Genomic DNA, 23,914 nt, shown 5'->3' on the forward strand with positions numbered 1-23,914 from the left:
TGTTTCCCCGAAGATATGACACGGTCTTATATTTTTTTGGCTCAAAATAACACACTAGGTCTTATTTTCGGGGGAAGGTCTTATTTTTTAAATGTCCAGGTGTGGACAGGGGGTGCAGAGGTGAGCTGCAGGAAGTTGTGGATGAGGGTTACTATGGAGAGGGCCGGTTGATGACAGTTGTGAGCTGCAGTCAGGTGTTGCAGAGGTGAATTGACAGGTGAGTTTCAGACAGGGTGCAGAGATGAGCCGCAGAGATGAGCCGCAGACAGGGTGCAGAGATGAGCCGCAGACAGGGTGCAGGGATGAGCCGCAGAGATGAGCCGCAGACAGGGTGCAGGGATGAGCCGCAGAGATGAGCCGCAGACAGGGTGCAGGGATGAGCCGCAGAGATGAGCCGCAGACAGGGTGCAGGGATGAGCCGCAGACAGGGTGCAGGGATGAGCCGCAGACAGGGTGCAGGGATGAGCCGCAGACAGGGTGCAGGGATGAGCCGCAGACAGGGTGCAGGGATGAGCCGCAGACAGGGTGCAGGGATGAGCCGCAGAGATGAGCCGCAGACAGGGTGCAGAGGTGAGCCGCAGAGATGAGCCGGCGACAGGGTGCAGGGATGAGCCGCAGACAGGGTGCAGAGATGAGCCGCAGACAGGGTCCTGTTTTCATTGTTGAGAACCTCGACCTAAGAAATGCTGCATGTACGCAGGAAGTGGGGGCAAAATGGCTATGGGGGGATCTACAGCACTGAGAGGCAACATAGGGTGTCAAAATGGCAATTGTTTGATGCCCAGCATTTAGCAAACCAGTTGTCATTCAGTTGATGTTTACATCTACTGTAAAGTTTTTGCCTGGAGGAACAGAATTAGGAGGATATAATTATGATAAATGATTCATTTTGTGAGTGTTGTGATGGTAGGCTGGCATGCCCACATGTATGCTGTAAAACCGATGATTGGTTGTGGCTGCATTGTGTTCCTGCATACTTCACACTACCCTCCATACTTCTCGGAGTCATGGCTGTGAAATATGCCGGCTCTGTAAACAGAAATGATTGATTTATATAAAGATGGCTTAGGATATTAGAGGCTTCTCACGTTCAGTGAGGTGAGGATTCCTCAGATGGCAGTGCCCACACCTTGGATCCCCCACCTGGTGACAAGGCCTGAATCTTTACCTTGCTTCGCTTGACTAATCAGTGTTGTGTTTTTTTTGTTTTTTTCTTTTTTTTTTTTTTTCTTTTTTCTCTGCCCTAGAGTCAACCTGTACAAGTTACAGAGGTGGAGCCCCCTCCACAGCCTTCCCCAGAGCTCATGCTACCCAACACCTTGAAGCCAGAAGAAGGACTGGAAGTCTGGAAGAACTGGGCACAGACCAAGAACGCAGAGTTGGAGAAAGACTCTCGCAACCGATTAGCACCCATAGGAAGTAGGTGTTTCTATATATTTAGATTTGTTACCTGGCATTAAATGACTAATTGTTAAATACGTGTACAGAACTTTTAAAAATGGTGAAAAAAAACATTGATTTATGAACTTTCAACACTTGGGACAGGAGAGGCATATTAACCTCCCTGACGGTATTCCTGAGTGTCGCTCGGGGTAAAGTTTCAGTATCAAAAGCGGTAACCCCAAGCTACACTCGGGCTTACCATGCGGTGCTGCTCCGGTATCTGTTCTTCACGTACCTTGTCCTGCGCTCCTGCGATGTCCCTCCTGCAGTGTCCCCAGCAATGTCCTCCGGCGGATGCCGGCATCTGTCATCTGGGTTCCGTCCCCTGCGACGTCGGGACGTACGGGGGACGGAACTAGCGGGAAATTTGAAAATGACAAAAAGTGACATTCACTAAATACACTAAAATCACATAGTATAACATTCCTGTATCAAACCATTTCACATACATTTTGTCCTGAGTGCTTTGTCCGGCGCCCTGCCTGCATTTTTGCTGTTCTTTCTGCCTGGAAACTGAGAAACGTCCATGGCGTCCAAAAAGCGTCCCTTTAGGTCAAAAGCGGTTTTAGACCGGCTAGAGAACAGCGATAGTAAATCAGAACCACTTGCAGAATTGAGTGATAATGATTCGTGGGGGAAATTCCTCATCAGACACTGAAAACGATTCTGCGACTTTGCTCAGTGATGTGCGAACTTGGCGCTATATTTCACATTTCAGTGTTTTTGGTTTGATTATATTATTGAAATAAATTTTTTATATTTTTTTTTTATGATTTATTAAATTATAATTTTATGATTTCGTGTTTCAAATTTTATCATACCCGGGATGTTTACTAGACTCTTGTTCGGACAGATTTCAGTGAGTTATTCCTAAAAATTACAGCCTGCAATAAAAAAAAATTACATATTTCAATGCAAAAGAATGTACCGCTTTGAGCACAGAAATATGGACATACTCAGACCGCTAGGGAGGTTAAAGTGGAGTTCCACCCAAAACCTAACTTCCGTTAAACCTGCTGTCAACCTCCTTTCTAATGAAATGGAAAAGGATTCTGCTGCGCTCATGGAATATACTGTGTATACTAATACCCTATGTTGCAGCAGTCCTAATTGTGAACTGAATAGACACAAAAAAAACTCTATCATATAGACTGCGCACACAGAATGTGACACACAAAAACAGATTTGTAAATATAATAGCCATAATTAAAAATAATAATCAAAAAATAGGATCACTGGTTAAAACCCGATATCTCATCTGGTGAATATATACTGGCTACCATTGGCAACGTTGTGGAGTATATGTAACAGCATTGGTACCATAAATACGTGGCATTTTGGGTCAGTCCCAAACAAAGCGCTAGTGACCTACCTAGAGATAGGTGGTCATGGCAGGATGGTGAGTGTAAAATCCCATGTGGGGCACCAGTCTGAGCTCTATGAAGCACTTGTCACTGTAATTACGGAATCCATTACCAAGGAATCAGCATGTTTGCACTTTATTTGCGCATGTTGAGTCTGCACAAGTTTTTTTTTTGATTATTCTTTTTAGCCTCCTTTTCTAAGCCCAATCCAGCTAACCCTGTAAAGAAAAGATTGCTATACTTTCCTATTCTGAAGCGTCTCCAACGGCGGCTTCCATGTAGAGAGAGAAGGCTGGCAACGGCTGAGAAATGAACAGGAGATGTTGTCACTCATAGACTTACTATGGGGCATCCGTTGTTGGCTGCTTTTGCTCTACACAGATGCTGCCGCTGGAGACCAGACCAGCTTAGAATATGTAAGTATACACATCTTTTCTTTACAGGGTTAGATGGATTAGGCTTAGAATGAGGGTGGGACTAGGTTTTAGCGTTTGGTTGGGTTTAAGGTGGAATTTTACTTCCACTTTTTGTATTCTCTGTTGTGTCCTTCATTGAAAACGAAGAAAATACTTCCAAAAGCACGTCAGTACCACTACGGAACACATTGCTATGCACTAAATGCACACAAACGCGCATCAAAATTCTTTTTTTTTTTTTTTTTATTTATTTATTGGTTTACATCATGATTCAATATAATGACAGATGTTAGATTTCACTTGACATTCATGGTGGGTACATATAGCAATAATCATGGGGACGTACATGTTTTCATACACAGTATCATATGTTCTTAAGAGCGTTTGGTATCACCTTGGTTTTCTGGAAGGGTAATGTCCACAGATGCATGGATGAATTCAGAGATCACCAGTTTTCATTAATTTTATGGGTAACGAGGAGGATATTACGTAGGTCATTAAGATGGGATATACGAACTAAGAGTTCATGAGAATAGAGATGGGGAGAAGAAAAGAAAAAAAAAAGGGGGGGGGGGGTAGGGTTAGAGAGGGCGTTTCATAAAAGGGGGGGTAGGGTCAGACAGGGCGTCCTATAAAAGGGGGGGATTAGGGTCAGTGAGGGCGTCCCATAAAAGGGTGGGTAGAGTCAGAGAGGGCGCCCTATAAAAAGGGGGGTAGGGTCAGAGAGTGCGTATTATAAAAGGTGGGGTAGGGTCAGACAGGGCGTCCTATAAAAAGGAGGGGGATTAGGGTCAGAGAGGGCGTCCCATAAAAGGGTGGGTAGAGTCAGAGAGGGCGTCCCATAAAAGGGTGGGTAGAGTCAGAGAGGGCGTCCCATAAAAGGGGGGGTAGAGTCAGAGAGGGCGTCCCATAAAAGGGGGGGTAGAGTCAGAGAGGGCGTCCCATAAAAGGGGGGGTAGAGTCAGAGAGGGCGTCCCATAAAAGGGGGGGTAGAGTCAGAGAGGGCGTCCCATAAAAGGGGGGGTAGAGTCAGAGAGGGCGTCCCATAAAAAGGGGGGTAGGGTCAGAGAGGGCGTATTAGAAAAAAAGGGGTAGGGTCAGAGAGGGCGTCCTATAAAAGGGGGGGGTAGGGTCAGACAGGGCGTCCTATAAAAGGGGGGGATTAGGGTCAGTGAGGGCGTCCCATAAAAGGGTGGGTAGAGTCAGAGAGGGCGCCCTATAAAAAGGGGGGTAGGGTCAGAGAGTGCGTATTATAAAAGGTGGGGTAGGGTCAGACAGGGCGTCCTATAAAAAGGAGGGGGATTAGGGTCAGAGAGGGCGTCCCATAAAAGGGTGGGTAGAGTCAGAGAGGGCGTCCCATAAAAGGGTGGGTAGAGTCAGAGAGGGCATCCCATAAAAGGGGGGGTAGAGTCAGAGAGGGCATCCCATAAAAGGGGGTAGAATCAGAGAGGGCGTCTCATAAAAGGGGGGGTAGAGTCAGAGAGGGCGTCTCATAAAAGGGGGGGTAGAGTCAGAGAGGGCGTCCCATAAAAGGGGGGGTAGAGTCAGAGAGGGCGTCCTATAAAAGGGGGGGTAGAGTCAGAGAGGGCGTCCCATAAAAGGGGGGGTAGAGTCAGAGAGGGCGTCCCATAAAAGGGGGGGTAGAGTCAGAGAGGGCGTCCCATAAAAGGGGGGGTAGAGTCAGAGAGGGCGTCCCATAAAAAGGGGGGTAGGGTCAGAGAGGGCGTATTAGAAAAAAAGGGGTAGGGTCAGAGAGGGCGTCCTATAAAAGGGGGGGGTAGGGTCAGAGAGGGCGTCCTATAAAAGGGGGGGTAGGGTCAGACAGGGCGTCCTATAAAAGGGGGGGATTAGGGTCAGTGAGGGCGTCCCATAAAAGGGTGGGTAGAGTCAGAGAGGGCGCCCTATAAAAAGGGGGGTAGGGTCAGAGAGTGCGTATTATAAAAGGTGGGGTAGGGTCAGACAGGGCGTCCTATAAAAAGGAGGGGGATTAGGGTCAGAGAGGGCGTCCCATAAAAGGGTGGGTAGAGTCAGAGAGGGCGTCCCATAAAAGGGTGGGTAGAGTCAGAGAGGGCATCCCATAAAAGGGGGGGTAGAGTCAGAGAGGGCGTCTCATAAAAGGGGGGGTAGAGTCAGAGAGGACGTCTCATAAAAGGGGGGGTAGAGTCAGAGAGGGCGTCCCATAAAAAGGGGGGTAGGGTCAGAGAGGGCGTATTAGAAAAAAAGGGGTAGGGTCAGAGAGGGCGTCCTATAAAAGGGGGGGGGGGGGTAGGGTCAGAGAGGGCGTCCTATAAAAGGGGGGGGGGGGGTAGGGTCAGAGAGGGCGTCCTATAAAAGGGGGGGGGGGGTAGGGTCAGAGAGGGCGTCCTATAAAAGGGGGGGTAGGGTCAGAGAGGGCGTCCCATAAAAGGGGGGGGGGGGGTAGGGTCAGAGAGGGCGTCCCATAAAAGGGGGGGGTTGGGTCAGAGAGGGCGTCCCATGGACCGATCAAACATAAAAGTAGAGAGGGCTGCTCAAAATTGCAAATGTTCAGTAGTCAATCGAAATCATTCCCAGTAGAACCATCTAGCTCAGGGTTCCTCCAGAGGTTGCTCGGGCTTCCTTTAGCAATGAGCAATTTCTGCCTCTCAGATAAGTTCCCACTGACACCATTGATCTTGGCTTTCTGTAAGGTGGTAATTCTTCCCAATGACCACAAGTGTAAGGAGCATTCTTCCCACTGACCATCACACTAATGTATCATGGGTTGTAGATATAAAAAGTATATATGCTAAAATTTACAGCACGTATGGACTTCAGAACAAAGGTTGTCTCATTTATTATTATTATACAGGATTTATATATTATTATTATACAGGATTTATATATATTATCATTATTATACAGGATTTATATATTATTATTATACAGGATTTATATATATTATTATTATACAGGATTTATATATTATTATTATACAGGATTTATATATTATTATTATACAGGATTTATATGGCGCCAACAGTTTGCTCAGCACTTTACAATATAACGGGAGACAATACAGCAACAATACAGTTCAATACAAGAGGGATAGGAGGGCCCTGATCCTGGGAGTATTTAAAACATTTCATCAAAATCCAATGGCATCTGTGTTTCCTGTATAGCTGTGGAAAGACTTGAAGATTGAATACTTCTTTCAAGCTTTTATTGCTGCTGTTCACGCCGTTCCTCTGACATTGTGGCCATATTAGCCACTGTGTCATAAATTGCTAAAGGATTTGATGCACAGATAATGGCAACAGCGCTGTCCTATTCAACACTGATCTACCTTTTTTTTTTTTTTTTTTTCTGATTGTCCGTAGTCTTCGCTGTTCCTAAATTTCACACATTGTCTTCTGTAGGGCGCCAACTGCTGAGGTTTCAGGAGGATCTCATCTCTTCCGCAGTAGCAGAGCTGAATTACGGTTTGTGTCTTATGACAAAAGAAGCTCGTAACGCGGAAGGAGAGCCCTATGACGCAGACGTACTATATTATATTTTGCTTTGTATCCAAAAGGTGAGTACCTATGTGTTACTACTTGACCTCCGGAAGGTTTTACTCCCTTCATGACCAAGCCCATTTTTTGCTATTCCGCACTGCGCTACTTTAACTGACAATTGTTCAACACTGTACCCAAATAAGATTTATATTAAAAAAAATTCACACAAATAGAGCTTTCGTTTGCTGGTATTTGAGCACCGCTGGGTTTTTCATTATATAAACGGGAAAAATTAATTTTTGAAAAATAAACCTCAATACTTTCTCTTTTTTTTTTTTCTTTTTTTTATAAACCTATCTAATTAAAAGAAAAAAAAATCTTCATCAATTTAGGCTGAAGTGTATTCTGTTACGTGTCTTTGGTTAAAAAAAAAAATCTCCATAAGTGTATATTAATAGGTTTGTGTGAAAGTTATAGCGTCTACAAACTATGGGATATAAACTGGAATTTAGGCGGCTATGACGCTAATGCTGTAACGGCGGTGATCAACGACTTATAGTAAGACTGTGATAGTGTGGCTGGCAATCTGGCACCAACAGACCCGCACTTGGAGGTACACTTGCTGACACTGACCTCACTAGTGACACTAATACATTGATAAGTGATATTATACACTGTCACTGTACTAATGACACTGGCTGGGAAGGGGTTAACATCAGGGGGCAAGCAAGGCATTAACTGTGTGCCTATCAAGTGTAATATGTGCTTCTTTTACTAACATATCTGGCTGCAAAGCAGGGAGAAGAAACAGCCAGATCGCTGATCTATGTACAGAGCCTTGTGTGTTTGTCAACACAGGACTCTGTGCTGTGATTGGCTAGAGCCGATCAGCAGGTCTGAGCCATAAATCATTGGCCAGGACCTGCTGACAAAATCCTGCTGTAGCCAGTGACAGTGTGGATCAGCAGGGGGCAGGATCATGCCCATTCCTAACAGGCTGGATTACGTGCGCGTTCCTGATCCAGCCTGTACATGCCGGGCAAATGAGAGCAGCTCTAAGGCTTTGGTTGCATGCAGCGCATTGCGATGGATGCATTTGTCAACCTGGGCAAAGTGTATAGACATTAGAAGATACAGGTGTACCTCGGTTTACGAATTAAATGTGTTCTCCAGGACATTTCATATTGCGAAAAATTTGTAAACTGAAATGCGGTTTCCCATAGGAATGCATTGAAAACTAATTAATTGTTGGCATGAATCTCAGGTCAGAAAATAGTAAAACTTCACTATACTGTAGCTCAGAGAATCAGCTGTGACTTTCCGCCCAGCTAAAAGAAAGTTTCCTTTTTACTTTATTTCCCCAAAAAGAAACAATGTTTCCTTTTAGTTTGTTTCCAAAGATTAAAGAAACAAAATTTCCTTTAGCTCCAGGAAAAGTGACAGCTAATTCTGTGAGCTATAGTGTAGGGAAAAAAAAAAGCCGGCAATTGCAATTAAACATCAGCGCCGACAAAAACTTTGTATTGTGAAAAAAATTTGTGAACCGAGGCGTTATTTTCAATGGATTTTCATTCGTAAGCCGAAAATTGCATTAACCGAGGCGTTCGTAAGCCGAGGTACGCCTGTACGTCCTTACATAAATACCCATTTCACCATTGTTTTTGTCTTGTTGAGGGGGATGCTGTATGCTTGGTGCTTAGTCTGTGTTCATGTAAATTGAACTGAGATCACCAAAGTACAATACATCCAAAATGTTTACAAATATACATTAATGCTTGTAGTTTTAAGCTCATCTACGCATCTAAGCACATAAACAAGACATTTAAAGATCACTCCCAGAACTGTAGAAGTAGTGCCCAAAAAATGAGAGTAAATGCCTAATTATCAGTATTGTCCTTGGTCTCTGTGCAGCTGATGTTTTCACCAGTGCTGACTTACGATGCCTTGTTCTGCACGGTATTTATGTGAAGGTGGCCATCTTGGTGTAGGGAGGGCTTTGCTTCCTCATGTCAAAGCTGCTGCCTTGTGAGAAGCAGCAGGAGAGGTGCAGAAAGCACAGATTCGCAGAATGAAAAGGCAGAGGATTTTTTCACTGCAGGTCCTTGGGTACCGCTTACTCTCCAGCAAGGAGAACGGTGAGCAGCACAGCAGTGACATCAGCAAATCTCATTCTAAATCTCCTGAGACTGCTGGTCAGAGGCAGCAGTGCCTAAGGTCTCACACTGCAGCTATGAGGCTCAAGGCTCAGGATGAACACTGCTAATCTTTTGTTGTGTGTGTCCTTTTTTTGGGGGGGGGGGGGTTAATAAATCTTTCACTTTACTTCCACAATTTCTGCCAGTCTGAACCCAAAAATGACAGCTGGAGCATGGTGATTGTTGGCATGAATCTCAGGATGATCTGAATAAGGGAAAATATTTTCTGATAGTTACTCTGCATTTATCTTCATACTAAATTTGTGGGTTTTTTTATTTTTTTTTTTTGTTTTTTTTTAAAAACTCATGTTTTCTCTTTCAGTACTTATGTGAGAATGGACGAGTGGACGACATATTTTCAGATCCTTACTACCTTAAATTTACAGAATTTCTCCACCAAGTTCTCAAGACATTTCAGCCTCGAATCACTCCAATTGGTAAGATCGGCTTGCAAAACCTCTCATGCGTTCGTTATGACTTCTCAGCTTGCTATCTTGTGTATTTCATTTTCTATAGTACCAGCAAATTATCATTGGACACAGCTGATCATGTGGTAAAAGGCCGCTGTGATTGGCCTTTTACCACATCACGTGATCAGCTGTGTCCGTAGGACACAGCGATCACGGAGATCGCCGGGTGTGCACCCCGGGGGGGGCATGCGGGAGGGCACATTCTGGGAGGACGTCATATGACGCCCTCCCAGGACTGGACAACCGCTCTGTAGCCGTCATTTGGCTATAGCGCGGTTGACAAGTGGTTAAAGAATTTTTTATTAAATAACATATATTTATTTATTTATTTATCGAGTTTATATAGCGCCAAAGGGTTTGCTCAGCGCTGTACAATAGAGGGGGGACAATACATGAAACAGAACAGTAACATCAAACAGCATATTAGGTTTTAATTGCTGTCTGTGCCCCCCTGTTATGGAGATTCCCCTTCACTATTTGTCCTGTCCACCCTTATTGAAAAATCCCACATTTTGGGTTGTCCCCAGAAAAGTGATTGAGGAAATCTTGCAATGGAGACACTAGTTCGGGTGACCTGTAGGGCCCAAGGGATTCCCTTAATTTTCAGAGATTTCCTCTCACTTCCGGTATTGGCTGTAGGATAGATAGGAAGTGAAGTTAAATCTCCCCATTGGGACACAGATGGCAAAGCAGAACACCCACAGGGGTTATAACCCTCCACTACTCTACCCAAAATGAAAAAAAAAAAGGTCTTGCATATATTTCTACTTTAAGCCTCATTCACACTGACAAACCTGCAATTATGTGTTTAGAGGCCATTTCTATACATCCGTAGTTGCACAGAATGCTTTTTCAGTGGTGTGCTGGTTACATCGTGCGGTTACCAACCTTTTAGGTGCAGTCAGTGTAAGGAAAATAAAATTCTGTGCATCCAGGATCCAATTAGACACTTGAAATGCAACTAAATGCATGTACACCTGCTTTACCCATTTCCCGTGTGGCCCATGTACATAAACAGCGCCCACATTTACAAGCCTGTGCGTGCTCCCTGGGAGCGTGTGGCACCGCGAGCGTGCGGACACCAATCGCTCTATGGGACCTCTTGTGTGGGGTCCCGATCATGTGATCACTGATTGGGTCAATCAGGGATCACATGAATAGTAGTAAGCAAGATGTCACTTGCTGACATCATTGCTTACTACTAGTGAAATATGTGAATGGTCATAGAAATCACATGGTACAGGGCTATTCACAACAGCCTTGTACCCTGTGACAAGCTGTGACCAATCACAGCTCACACAGTATTTCTCAATGGCTGCTAGAATGCAGCCAGAGAGGAGAAATTATTGCTTTTACAGCCTTTATGGGTGTAAAAGCAATCAGTGTGTTAAAAAAAAAAACAAAAAAAACGTCATTACCCCCCACAAGTAGTACAGTGACACTGTACTGCTAGGGTGACAGTATGTTAAACAAAAATAAATAATATAAAAAAATTAAATAAAAATGTAAAAAATTTTTGAAAAATTATAATTTTTGATTATAAACTAATTTGGGTTATTTTATTTTTTTACTAAAAAGATAACTGAATACATTTTAGCCAAGATTTATGAAGAAAGATTATTTATTTGCAAAATTTTATAAGAAAAACACTTTTTTTTTTTTTTCAAAATTTTTGGACATTTTCATTTATATAGCAAAAAAAAAAAATAAAACTCCCAGTGGTGAATAAATACCACCAAAATAAAGTTTTATCTGTCTCAAAAAAAATGCTAAAAAATGAATACGTGTACAGTGTTGCATGACCGCGCAATTGTCATTCAAACTGTGATAGCGCTGAAATTTGGCCTGGACAGGGAGGGGGTGAAAGTGTCCGGACTTGAAGTGGTTAAGGCAGGAACATCTAAACGCAGGAAAAAGTGATCTGGGAGGCATAAATGCAGGAATGCCAGTGTGAACGAGGCCTTATAACGTGTAACTGCACTTGTATTGTAGGCTGCTGTGTCCTCGGCCCTCTGGCAGTCCTCTATGCACCCGTGTTCCCAGTCCAGTGAGATATCGCTGACGATACTGGAAAGCCCCTTGTCAAAGTCTTGTGAACCAGACCCGCGCATGCGCTGTGCATCCTGAACTCAAATCCATAAAGGGTTCGTACACCGCCAGAGCATGAAATGCAGATGCTTCCATAGGAGCGGGTGGAGAGCGCACAGCGCATGCTCAAGTCTTGTTTAGAATAAATGATTTTACAGATTTGCAGCTTCTTGGGTGGTTCCTCACTGGAATGAGGGCAAGTCAGTAGGAGACTGGCGGGGGGGCACGGCACGCTACAACATAAGTAAGACATAATGCATAATGTTTTTAAACCCCCCCCCGGCGGTATTCCCGAGTGTAGCTCGGGGTAAAGTTTCAGCACCACAAGCGGTAACCCCCCCGAGCTACACTCAGGAATACACTGCAGCGTTGCTCCGGGATCTCTTCTGCACTTGCCTTGTCCTGCGCTCCCGCGATGTCCCCCCTGCAGTGTCCCCGGCAATGTCCTCCGGCCGATGCCAGAATCTGTCTTCTGGGTTCCGTTCCCTGCGACGTCGGATGTACGGGGGATGGAACTGGCGGGAAATTTGAAAGTTGTTAAAGTGACATTCACTAAAATCACTAAAATCACATAGTATAACATTCCTGTATCAAACCATTTCACATACATTTTGTCCCGAGTGCTTTGTCCGGCGCCCTGCCTGCATTTTTACTGTTCTTTCTGCCTGGAAACTGAGAAACGTCCATGGCGTCCAAAAAGCGTCCCTTTAGGTCAAAAGCGGTTTTAGACCGGCTAGAGAACAGCGATAATAAATCAGAACCACTTGCAGAATTGAGTGATAATGATTCGTGGGGGAAATTCCTCATCAGACACTGAAAACGATTCTGCGACTTTGCTCAGCGATGTGCGAACTTGGCGCTATATTTCACATTTCAGTGTTTTTGATTTGATTACATTATTGAATTCAATTTATTGTTATTATTTTTTATGATTATTTATTAAATTATATTTTATGATTTCGTGTTTCAAATTTTATCCTCCCCGGGATGTTTACTAGACTCTTTTTCGGACAGATTTCAGTGAGTTATTCCTAAGAATTACAGCCCTACAATAAAAAAAAATACATATTTCCATGCAAAAAAAATGTACCGCTTCGAGCACAGAAATATGGACATAATCAGATCGCTAGGGAGGTTTAGTGATTATATATCCTGCTCTCTCTTTTTAACAATATAGAAAACTTTTGGTGTTGCAGGAATAAAAAAAAATAAACCCAGAGCGGTTAAAGAGGTTTATAAACCTAGTTTGTACCGTTGCAGGTTTTGTCATCCCCAGTCATGTGACGGAGGAAATGCTGTGGGAGTGCAAGCAGTTGGGTGCCCACTCTCCTGCCACCTTACTCACTACACTCATGTTCTTCAACACAAAGTAAGTGCTGATCAATTGTTACAACAAAAAAAAAATTGTGCATAGTAACCAATCAGCTTCTGAGTTTAACTTGCTAAATTTAAACTTTGACGATTAAGAACTCAGAAGCTAAGTGTTTTCGATGCAGAAATGCATCAGATTTTGCACCATGCAGTTTTAGTAAGTAACCCTCTATGTGTTCATGGAAGTAGGTGGGGGCTGTGTAGTCTAGCAAGAAGGAACCATGGGGAAATATGCATGTATTTCATAGATCGGGGGTAGGCAACCTGAGAGCCGCAGGACTACAAGTTCCATCATGCCTCTGCAAGTCATAGCTGTAACTGTCAGTTTTGTAATTTTTGCAGTGCCTCATGGGAAATGTAGTTCCACAACAGAGAGCCGCAGGTTGCCTACCCCTGGCATAGATGTACGGAATGTTTTCTTTTGCTCTGACTTTTTCTTTAGGGTAGCCACAAATGGCTTATTTTTACCCCTGATCCTCTTATTAGCAGCTTGGTGAGGATCAAGTGGTTAAAGTGTTCTTAAACCCACAACAGTACAATCAGTCTGTAGATGCAGTAAAGCATGCTTGTTATACTTGCTGTGGAACCTAAGGGGTTAATCCTCTGCATTGTGTAAAAAGGTTGTTTGATACAGTCTTTGATCCTCACCACCTTCTACTGTCCCCAATCCATCTGCTGATAGAACAGAGCCTTGGGGGGGAAGCTGCACATGCTCAGTTTGGTGTGTATTGCTAGAGGGTGTGTTTTTTTTGTTTTTTTTGTTTTATACTTGGGAGAGTGCATGTGTTTAGCAAAGGGCCAATCAGTACTGTCCAGAGGGTTAGGGGTTGTGCAGTCTCCTATGACAATCAGGGTAGAATGAAAACTCCTCCTACACGCTTTTAACCAGTGCTCTGCTGGACATGGATACAAGACTGCTATATACAGCTAAGAAAAGGTATTTAGCAGTTTATATTTACTAAAATAATTACATTTCCATGTGTGTACTGTGGGAGAGCGGATATAGTGAATGCAGGGTCCGGGGAGAGCGGATATAGTGAATGCAGGGTCCGGGGAGACCGGATATAGTGAATGCAGGGTCCGGGGAGAGCGGATATAGTGAATGCAGGGTCCGGGGAGAGCGGATATAGTGAATGCAGGGTCCGGGGAGAGCGGATATAGTGAATGCAGGGTCCCGGGAGACCGGATATAGTGAATGCAGGGTCCGGGGAGAGCGGATATAGTGAATGCGGGGTTCGGGGAGAGCGGATATAGTGAATGCAGGGTCTGTGGAGAGCGGATATACTGAATGCAGGGTCTGTGGAGAGCGGATATAGTGAATGCGGGGTCTGGGGAGACCGGATATGGTGAATGCAGGGTCCGGGGAGACCAGATATAGTGAATGCAGGGTCCGGGGAGACCAGATATAGTGAATGCAGGGTCCGGGGAGACCAGATATAGTGAATGCAGGGTCTGGGGAGACCGGATATGGTGAATGCAGGGTCCCGGGAGACCGGATATAGTGAATGCAGGGTCCCGGGAGACCGGATATAGTGAATGCGGGGTCCGGGGAGAGCGGATATAGTGAATGCGGGGTCCGGGGAGAGCGGATATAGTGAATGCAGGGTCCGGGGAGAGCGGATATACTGAATGCAGGGTCTGTGGAGAGCGGATATAGTGAATGCAGGGTCTGTGGAGAGCGGATATACTGAATGCAGGGTCCGGGGAGACCGGGTATAGTGAACGCAGGGTCCGGGGAGAGCGGATATAGTGAACGCAGGGTCCGGGGAGAGCGGATATAGTGAATGCGGGGTCCGGAGAGTGGATATAGTGAATGCGGGGTCCGGAGAGCGGATAGAGTGAATGCGGGGTCCGGGGAGAGCGGATAGAGTGAATGCGGGGTCCGGGGAGAGCGGATAGAGTGAATGCGGGGTCCGGAGAGAGCGGATAGAGTGAATGCGGGGTCCGGGGAGAGCGGATAGAGTGAATGCGGGGTCCGGGGAGAGCGGATAGAGTGAATGCGGGGTCCGGGGAGAGCGGATAGAGTGAATGCGGGGTCCGGGGAGACCAGGTATAGTGAATGCGGGGTCCGGGGAGAGCGGATATAGTGAGTGCAGAAGGGACACAATGGCATTCCCCTTCCACCTCTACCTGCTGATAGGATAGTGAAAAAATGCAGCAGGAGACTAATCAGGTCATCCCTCTGTTCTTTCCTATCAGCATTTTCCTTGTCGGCATAACCGCATGCAACATCCTGATTGGCTCCCAGCTTGAATGATGTTATTTCGGTAATTGCACGAGGCTGATAACGAGTCATATTGAGGTTGTTACACTAGTTGCCTCTAGAGACACATTTTGATAATTCTTGAATACAGAGCTGCATTAGGTTGTGTTCTTTTATCTCCCTGAGGTTCAGCGTCAGGCGTGCGGATGTTTTGCTTTAGGCTGTCCGGCAGGTTGCACTTCTGCTTAACAATCTGCTTTTATATTCTTCTCCATCCAGGTACTTTTTGTTGAAAACCGTTGACCAGCACATGAGGCTGGCTTTCTCCAAAGTTTTAAGACAGACGAAAAAGAATCCTTCCAACCCAAAAGACAAGAGTACGAGCATCCGATACCTGAAGGCCCTCGGGGTTCACCAGACAGGGCAACAGAAAGGTGAGATCTCGGGACGATTCTGAGCATAATTATTTTTTTTTTTTTCATGTCCAAATTTTCTCTATCTTGTCCAATTTACATCCTCTTATCTCTTCTCCAGGTTTTCCAATTACAGACGACATGTATGCAGAGCAAACCGAGAACGCAGAAAATCCCTTGAGATGTCCCATTAAACTTTATGATTTCTACCTCTTCAAATGGTACGAAGAAGAAAAAAAAAAACAGATTTTTTTCTGGCGCTGCTTTACTTGAACTGACAATTGCACGGTCATGCAACGCTGCACCCAAATGAAATTTACGTTCTTTTTTTCCCATGAATTGAGCTTTCTTTTGGTGGTATTTAAGAGCCACCAAAAGCAACGGGGTGTAATTCCTGTTGTGGCATGTGCTCACCTTTTCATTCAACCAGTGTTTTACCACCCCCCAAATTTAGGTGAATAAGTCCTAAGAGTGCCAGTTGCAACTAAGGACTCATTCACAAATGCAGCAAGTATTGCTGCTCCTCTGAAAAGCGATCAGTATGCTTAACAGGTGGTGAAGAGGCAATATGCTACCTCCTCACCACCTGATTTAAACTCATGATTTCTGTACAATGCACACGATTGGGACAATTTAGTACGGCAATTAGAGATTTAAATGCGGTTTAAGGAGGTGACATTGGGCGACACTGTGCCCGGTGAGCTTTGATGACTTCCAGTAGATCTCCACCTCTTTAAGGTTGCCAGGGGTGACCTTGGCGATCTGAGTGGAAGTTTGACTCCTCCTCCCCTTCCCCTCCCTCTCCTCCCCTTCCCCTCCCTCTCCTCCCCTTCCCCTCCCTCTCCTCCCCTTCCCCTCCCTCTCCTCCCCTTCCCCTCCCTCTCCTCCCCTTCTTCCCCTCTCCCCTTCTCCTCCCCTTTCCCCTTCTCCTCCCCTTTCCCCTTCCCCTCCCCTCTCCCCTTCCCCTCCTCCTCCCCTTCTTCCCCTTTCCCCTTCCCCTCTCCCCTTCCCCTCCTCCTCCCCTTCTTCCCCTTTCCCCTTCCCCTCTCCCCTTCCCCTCCTCCTCTTCCTTCTCCTCCTCTTCCTTCTCCTTTTTTTTTTTTTTTTTTTCCTCCTGCAGGTTTCTGGGACACAGTACCAGAAAGTTGTGGGACCAATCGCAAAATGCAGTGCGTCTTATGCATGCGCAATAGGAAGCCAGTTGTGAAGCCACAAGGACTCGCAGCTGACTTTCCTTAGTAAACATGCTGGGGACCCAAACACTGGTGCAGAAATGGCCTGAGTGAGGACGGCGCAGGACCCCTGGACAGAAAAGTGTCCTGATTTTAAAAGCCAACAGCTACAGTGTTTGTAGCTGCTGACTTCTCATTTCATTTTTTTTTTTTTTCTTTGGGGGCCACTGAAGATTCTCTTTAAAGGTAAATGAGCCATAGAAACAAGCTATAAATGCAGGTCATGGTGTCCTCTGCATGATATTGGTGGAGGAGCCAGTCACGTGACTTTGAAGGGTCTTGTGAGCCGGCCGTCCTCTTTGCTTTTTTAACATTAATTGATTAAAAGGGGATCCATTTGTTTTCGAAACAATAGGCACCCTTGCAAAGCAAGCGGTTTGGCCCCCAGGATGTGCTCTAGAAAGGGCCTCCTTCATGTCCATATTATTGTTTGTAATACTAACTTCAATTGCTGTGCTCTCATTTATGTGTCTTGTCTGTTCTACATCAGAGTCCTTTCACTGAACAGAAAACCGATCTCATTTTTATTCATTTAGTGCCCCCTAATGGTTAGATTAGACTATGCAATTGACTTGCTTAGTAAGCGTTTGATGAGCACGCACGCATGCGTGTCTTTTATATGTATACATTTTTAAACAAGCTGTCATTTTTTTTAGGCTGCATTCGTTTTTTTTGGGTTTTTTTTTAGTGCGATGCCTTAAATTCTGCTTATTCCATCTTGCGTGTAACCCTACTCTCATAATAAATCTCCATTCTTTGCCGCTACATGGGTAAAGGGCCTTGCTTGCTTTTCGGCCTCTATAAAAGTTTCAGTTGAAGATTATTCTGCCTATATTTTGAATTCCTTGGTTTCTCACTCCCTCCTCAACACGCCAAATCATTTGGTTTTCATCAAATACCTTATTTTAGTTGCTGTGATATCTGCTGTGCTTCTCTATGCAATGCACAGTGGCTAAATGGTTAGGACCTCCACCTGGCAGTACTCTGGTCGTTGGTTCAAATCCCAACCACGGCACCACCTGCCTGGAGTTTGCATGTTCTCCCTGTGCCTGCATGGGTTTCCTCTGGGTACTCCAGTTTCCTCCCACACTCCAAAACATGCAGGTAGGTGGATTGGCTCCTGTCTAAATTATCCCTAGTATGTGTATGTATGAATGTGAGTTAGGGACCTTAGATTGTACACCCCTTGAGGGTTAGGGACCTTAGATTGTACACCCCTTGAGGGTTAGGGACCTTAGATTGTACCCCCCTTGAGGGTTAGGGACCTTAGATTGTACGCCCCTTGAGGGTTAGGGACTGATGTGAATGTACAATATATATGTAAAGTGCTGTGTAAATTGATGGCGCTATATAAGTACCTGAAATAAATAAATGCAGGCAGATCATGGTTGGTGGGAGGGGTGGCAAAGTGCTGTACATAGCTTCATGAAAACATCACACCACCCGGCCTCAGTACTCTTCTCAATGCAGATGAGAGCAGTGGGCTGGCTGTTGGGAGGAGCTATGCAAATATCAGTGTCTTGATGGGTGGATGTCAGTCTGGAGGAGTGGGCGTTCCCTGACAGGCTCTATTTGCATGTAGATCACCTAGGCAGTGTCCACATGTGGTGCTGAGCCTCCATGATTGAAATCTAAGGAATAAAAGTGGAGGACCGGGGACATTCCAGCTGGAGAGGAAGAAGCTAGATAATGCGTAGCATCCTTCAGCCAGGAAATGAGGCGGAGCTCTATCTGAATGCAGCTTCTAATACATATTGTGGGAAGCTCACAGTGTGCAGTGAAATCGGAGTAAGCCATTTCAGTCCAGGAGAGGAGGCGATACAAATCTGCAAGACTGAAGGGAAGGCTGGTGAATACTTAAGCTGGAACTTTAATGAAGAAAATAAATTGTGCGCAGACAAGATGTTTAATACAGAAGAGGCATTGTATGTCTCTTCTGCATTAAAGATGCTTACCTGCCTATCTGCACCGTATACTGAGCTGCGCATGCACAGCTCAGTGTAAAGTTTTAGCAATGCTTATATGACTGACCTCTCCTGTGTATGTACGGGAGTGATATCTCAGACTGTCCAATTAAAACAGCCATGGATCAAAACCTGAAAGCTGCTGGGCTGAAGATGTCTGCAGCTGGCATGGAGCTCGGGACATCGCAGCGCTGAAGATGGAGGGGATCGCCGGGACATCGCAGCGCTGCAGATGGTGGGGAGCTCGGGGACATCAGATGGCAGGGAGCTTGGGGACATTGCAGCGCTGGAGATGGCGGGGAGCTCGGGGACATCGCAGCGCTGCAGATGGCGGGTAGCTTGGAGACATCCCAGTGCTGGAGATGGCGGGGAGCTCGGGGACATCGCAACGCTGGAGATGGCGGGGAGCTCGGGGACATCGCAGCGCTGGAGATGGCGGGGAGCTCGGGGACATCGCAGCGCTGGAGATGGCGGGGAGCTCAGGGACATCGCAGCGCTGGAGATGGCGGGGAGCTCGGGGACATCGCAGCGCTGGATATGGCGGGGAGCTCGGGGACATCGCAGCGCTGCCGAGAAGGTGAGTATCGCTCAGCTTTAAAGAGCATCTGGGCTTTTTTTTTTTTTTTTTTTACAGTACTCTGATCCTTCAGATCCCATAACTCATGCTGAGAATGTCAGAAATGTACTATTAATTGCATATCATACCGTTTTTTTTTTTTTTTTCCATTCAGCCCCCAGAGTGTGAAAGGTCGAAATGACACTTTCTACCTGACGCCAGAGCCCGTGGTCGCCCCAAACAGTCCGATCTGGTACTCCACCCAGCCAATCAGCAGAGAGCAGATGGAACAGATGCTGAATCGAATATTGATTGTCCGAGAAATTCAGGAAGCCATTGTGGTCGCCAACAGCAACAACATGCACTAAAAGAAACCGATCTCAACCGTGGAGGGAATGTGACATTACAAAACAAACGTGTACAGACTTTTACACTAAAAGAAGATGCCTACATTTTTTTTTTTTCCTGTTATTTTTTTTTTTTATTATTCTAATTATTGGTGTAGTTATGAAGCCCTTTTAGGCTTCTTCTGTTAAAAAACAAAAACAAAAAAAATAAAGTATAAGACAAAACATTCAAATGTGCATCTTAAGAAAACTACTAAAAATTTATTGTGAGTTCCAGAAGTATCTGAAGGAAAAGAGCCTTTTTACAAGCATGGGGGTGGGGCGAGGGGGGGGGTCCAAACAACTGTACAAAAGCAGCTTACAGACAACACATTTTGTCTTCCTGTATTATATGGGGGTCACAAGATGGACTTTTGTGAACAGAGCTGCCTATTTTCTTGCCTACTCTATAGAGACTTGTATTCTGTTTCACAAGCAGGGAAAGAAAAACAAAATGAATTTTTTTTTTCTATATTATGCCGTGTATACAAAAAAAAAAAAATTGCATAACCTGAAATCTGTCGACATTTCTTCTGGCCCAGATATCAAGGCCTTAAACTGCAGGCGTATGAGCCTTTGTATATTTATTGTAAAAAAAAAAAAATCTTGTGTATCTACTGCAGATATATTCAGAATTCTCAATTTTGTTCTTATTGTTCCTTGTTTTATTAAGAATGACAAGCATGTCTTTTTAACATGCCACCGAGCAGTGTGTCTTATTTGGATGTGTGGACTTTTCTGTTGGGTTTCCTGTGTTCTTCGCAGGGGGTAAGGCGTCAAAGCGGAACGGTTCTTGTTATAGGGGCTGAGGCAACGGTTAGAACCTCTGTCTAGCTTTTATTGCCAATCTGGAGCATGATCAGCAAACCGGTGGAAAGGCTCAACGCGTCAAATTTTTCTCTTGATGTTCCAAACGCACACCTCGGACATTATTTTCCAAGTTCCACTGCATTTTGGTGTTTAATATACAGGTGTACCTCGGTTTACGAATTTAATGCGTTCTCCGGGACGTTTTGTATTGCAAATTTCCTATGGGAAACCGAAACGCGGTTTCCCATAGGAATGCATTGAGAACCAATTAATCTGTCCTGGAGGGCAGAAAAAAGTAAAGAAAAAGTCGATGTCACTATAGGTCAGTGCCGGTTTTTAGATGTAATTACCAACTTTTTTTTTTTTTTATTCACTATAGCTCAGAGCAGCCTTTAAGTGCCTTGAGGTTCTTTCAGGGGTACCTTGGCAATAATGCCTAAAAAATTGCCGAAAACTTGTCTACAAGCCAGCGGATGGAACAAGCCTGCCTCTTAGTTACACAAAGGTACAGAGGTTTTCATTGTGCACCATTACAGCTGTCTAGCCGCCGGCGTCCTGACAACCAATGACATCATCCGCCGGCGTCCTGACAACCAATGACATCAGTTGATAAGGAGTATGTCGGTTGCTTGTACAGCATCCTGGTTTGACCCTCGCCAGTGCTGGGGTCACATTAGCTCAGTGATGGAGAAAAACTGAGGGAGGAGAGAAACAATGGCATACTAGTCAGTGCCTGTGCTTTTTACAAGTTGGAACTAATATCCTCACTGGAATATTTCCTTTCTCGTTATGATCTGGTGACCATTCAAAATGGTTTCCTATTGTCATTCCTGGAGATAATGGACACGAGAACAGATAGATAGGTTCCCCAGTGAGGGACACAGAAATAAATACCTGACAGAGGTTCTAACCCCCCCACATCACTTCTAAAAAGTTTGGCTTTGGCCCCCTTCAGACCTGTGCATTGAGGCAGTATACATTAACGCATGGCAGGTTATGCATTGCAGAGTCTTTGATTTAAAAATGGGACCCCGGCCGCTGCAGCAAACACACATATTGACAGGGCTGATGTATCAAAACTGGAGAAAGCAAAATCTGGTGCAGCTCTGCAGAGAAACCAATCGGCTTCCATTTTTTTGTTTTTTATTTTCCCTGTTAACACTGAAGTTAGAAGCCGATTGGCTACCATGCACAGCTGCACCAAATTTAGCACTCCCCAGGTTCAGTAAGGCTGCTTTCAAACTGGTTCTCCTAAAAAAAAAAAAAGTGAAAAATGACTAGCGTTTTTGAGGCGTTTTTTCAAGCGGAACATCTGGCCATGTGACTTTTTTGTAGCTCAAATTGGGCAGATTTGCACATTTGAATTCACCAAAAAACGCTACTAAAATACCGCATGAGTTATTTTAGTTCATGCGTTAATCTTTCAGCTGTCAGCGGGATTGCCCACTGACAGCCGAATGTAAAAGAATTGCGGACAATTAAAAAAGAATTTAAAAAATGGCATGGGGTGTCACCACCCCCCTCCATACCAAGCCCTTCGGGTCCGGTATGGATTTTGAGGGGAACCCCCACACCAAGCAAAAAAAAAAAAATGGTGTGGGTTCCCCTCAAAATCCATACCAGAACCTTATCTGAGCATGCAGGTCAGGAAAGGGGGGGGGGGGAGGGGGAGAGTAAGTGCCCCCTTCTGAACCAAACCAGGCCACATACCCTCAACATGGGGGGTACTTTGGGGTTGAGGGGGCTCCCCCCCAAAGCACCTTGTCCCCATGTTGATGCAGATAAGGGTCTGGTATGGATTTTTTTTTTGGGGGGGGGGGCCCCCCCCATGCCATTTTGTTTGGTGTGGGGGTTCTCCTCAAAATCCATACCAGACCTGGAGGGCTTGGTACAAATGGAGGGGGGGAACCCCACGCCGTTTATTTTTTATTTGCTGGCAATTTTTTAAAAACCATTTTTTTTAATTGCCGGCAATTTTCTTTTACATTCAGCTGTCAGTGGTGTGCGCGCTCTCAGCACGTTTTTCTTAATTGCACGCAAATGTGCGGCCGCTCGGCGTCAAGGCCTAGAGGCTGGGAGGCCGCATATTTGCATGGCCAGCGCCAAGAGATTATGTTAACAACACCAGTACACAAAACGCGGTGTGATAGGCAGAATTGGATCGCATAGGTGTGAATACCCATGCAATCCGATTCTAGCGCAGACCCAAGAAAGGGTCCTGCATGTTTTTGGTGCGGGTTCGGTGCAAATAGAGCCATACAAAATGTACGACTCCGATCACACCGCACGCAAATCGCATGTGATATGTACAAGAATGCGGTGCGGTTCCTGTGCGAATCACATGGGATTTACCGCACCGCTGTAGTGTGAACCTAGGATCAAAACCATGTAGGAGTCAGTACACCAGGGGCAGACTGACCATTTGGAAACTTGGGCACTGCCTGAGGGCCCAGGGTCAGAAGGGGGCCCCATGAGATGCCCCTGGTACCTTTTTCATAGGCTTGAGTTGGGCAAGGACACAGGGGCCCCATGAGTTGTCAGTCTGCCCCTGATCAGTACATACCTGCCATCATTTAAAATGTCTCTGATTAAGCCCAAATAAAGTTCAGCTGTTCTGGTAGGTCTTTCCTGACATTTTCATAGTCGCATCCTACAGCTTCTTTTTTCACAGAAACCTGACATTTTAATGGGTGTGTAGACTTTTTTTTTTTTTTATATTGACTGTATTTCACCTTTACCTCATGCAAACTTTATACTAAATATAATCGAACATTTTATGTAACTATTATGTGTTGAAAACTGCAATACCCTTTAGTGAGGAGTAGTTGGTAAACTTTAGCCAGACTTGTTCTGTAATGTTGATATTTCATAGCCTATCCAGTTCCCTTCAGTTTTGATCAGAACTCAAGAGGTGGGTTGGATAGGCCAAAGGGGGAGATTTACTAAAACTGGAGCACTCCGAATCTGGTGCAGCTGTGCATGGGAGCCAATCAGCTTCGATATTCACCTTGTTCAGTGAAGCTTTTTACAATGACACCTGGAAGCCGATTAGTTTCTCTGCAGAGCTGTACCAGATTTTGCGCCCTCCAGTTTTAGTAAACAACCCCCAAAACGTTATTATTTATTTCAGGTACTTATATAGCGCCATCAATTTCCGCAGCGTTTTACATATATATTGTACATTCCCATCAGTCCCTAACCCTCAAGGGGCGTACAATCTAAGGCCCCTAACCCTCAAGGGGCGTACAATCTAAGGCCCCTAACCCTCAAGGGGCGTACAATCTAAGGCCCCTAACCCTCAAGGGGCGTACAATCTAAGGCCCCTAACCCTCAAGGGGCGTACAATCTAAGGTCCCTAACCCTCAAGGGGCGTACAATCTAAGGTCCCTAACCCTCAAGGGGCGTACAATCTAAGGTCCCTAACTCACATTCATACATACACATACTAGGGACAGTTTAGACAGGAGCCAATTCACCTACCAGCATGTCTTTGGAGTGTGGGAGGAAACGAGTACCCGGAGGAAACCCATGCAGGCACATGGAGAATA

General features: G+C 45.2%; 1 protein-coding gene across 7 annotated transcripts in view; it reads left to right on the forward strand.

Moving 5' to 3' along the window:
• QRICH1 (glutamine rich 1) overlaps positions 1 to 20,255 on the forward strand; it is a 78,971-nt gene extending 58,716 nt beyond the window's left edge. For all 7 annotated transcript variants that reach the window (XM_089656597.1, XM_089656599.1, XM_089656598.1 and 4 more), the window contains 7 exons: positions 1,248 to 1,419; positions 6,601 to 6,755; positions 9,196 to 9,310; positions 12,692 to 12,800; positions 15,285 to 15,439; positions 15,540 to 15,639; positions 19,346 to 20,255. In XM_089656597.1, coding sequence (XP_089512723.1) covers positions 1,248 to 1,419; positions 6,601 to 6,755; positions 9,196 to 9,310; positions 12,692 to 12,800; positions 15,285 to 15,439; positions 15,540 to 15,639; positions 19,346 to 19,538 — 999 coding nt within the window. In that variant the 3' untranslated portion in view covers positions 19,539 to 20,255. The remainder of the gene's footprint in view (positions 1 to 1,247; positions 1,420 to 6,600; positions 6,756 to 9,195; positions 9,311 to 12,691; positions 12,801 to 15,284; positions 15,440 to 15,539; positions 15,640 to 19,345) is intronic.
• Positions 20,256 to 23,914: the final 3,659 nt, after the last annotated feature.

This window comes from Staurois parvus, unplaced genomic scaffold (assembly GCF_062004578.1).
Source record: "Staurois parvus isolate SC_StPar_1 unplaced genomic scaffold, SC_StPar_1.0 ptg000920l, whole genome shotgun sequence".
NCBI lineage: Eukaryota > Metazoa > Chordata > Amphibia > Anura > Ranidae > Staurois > Staurois parvus.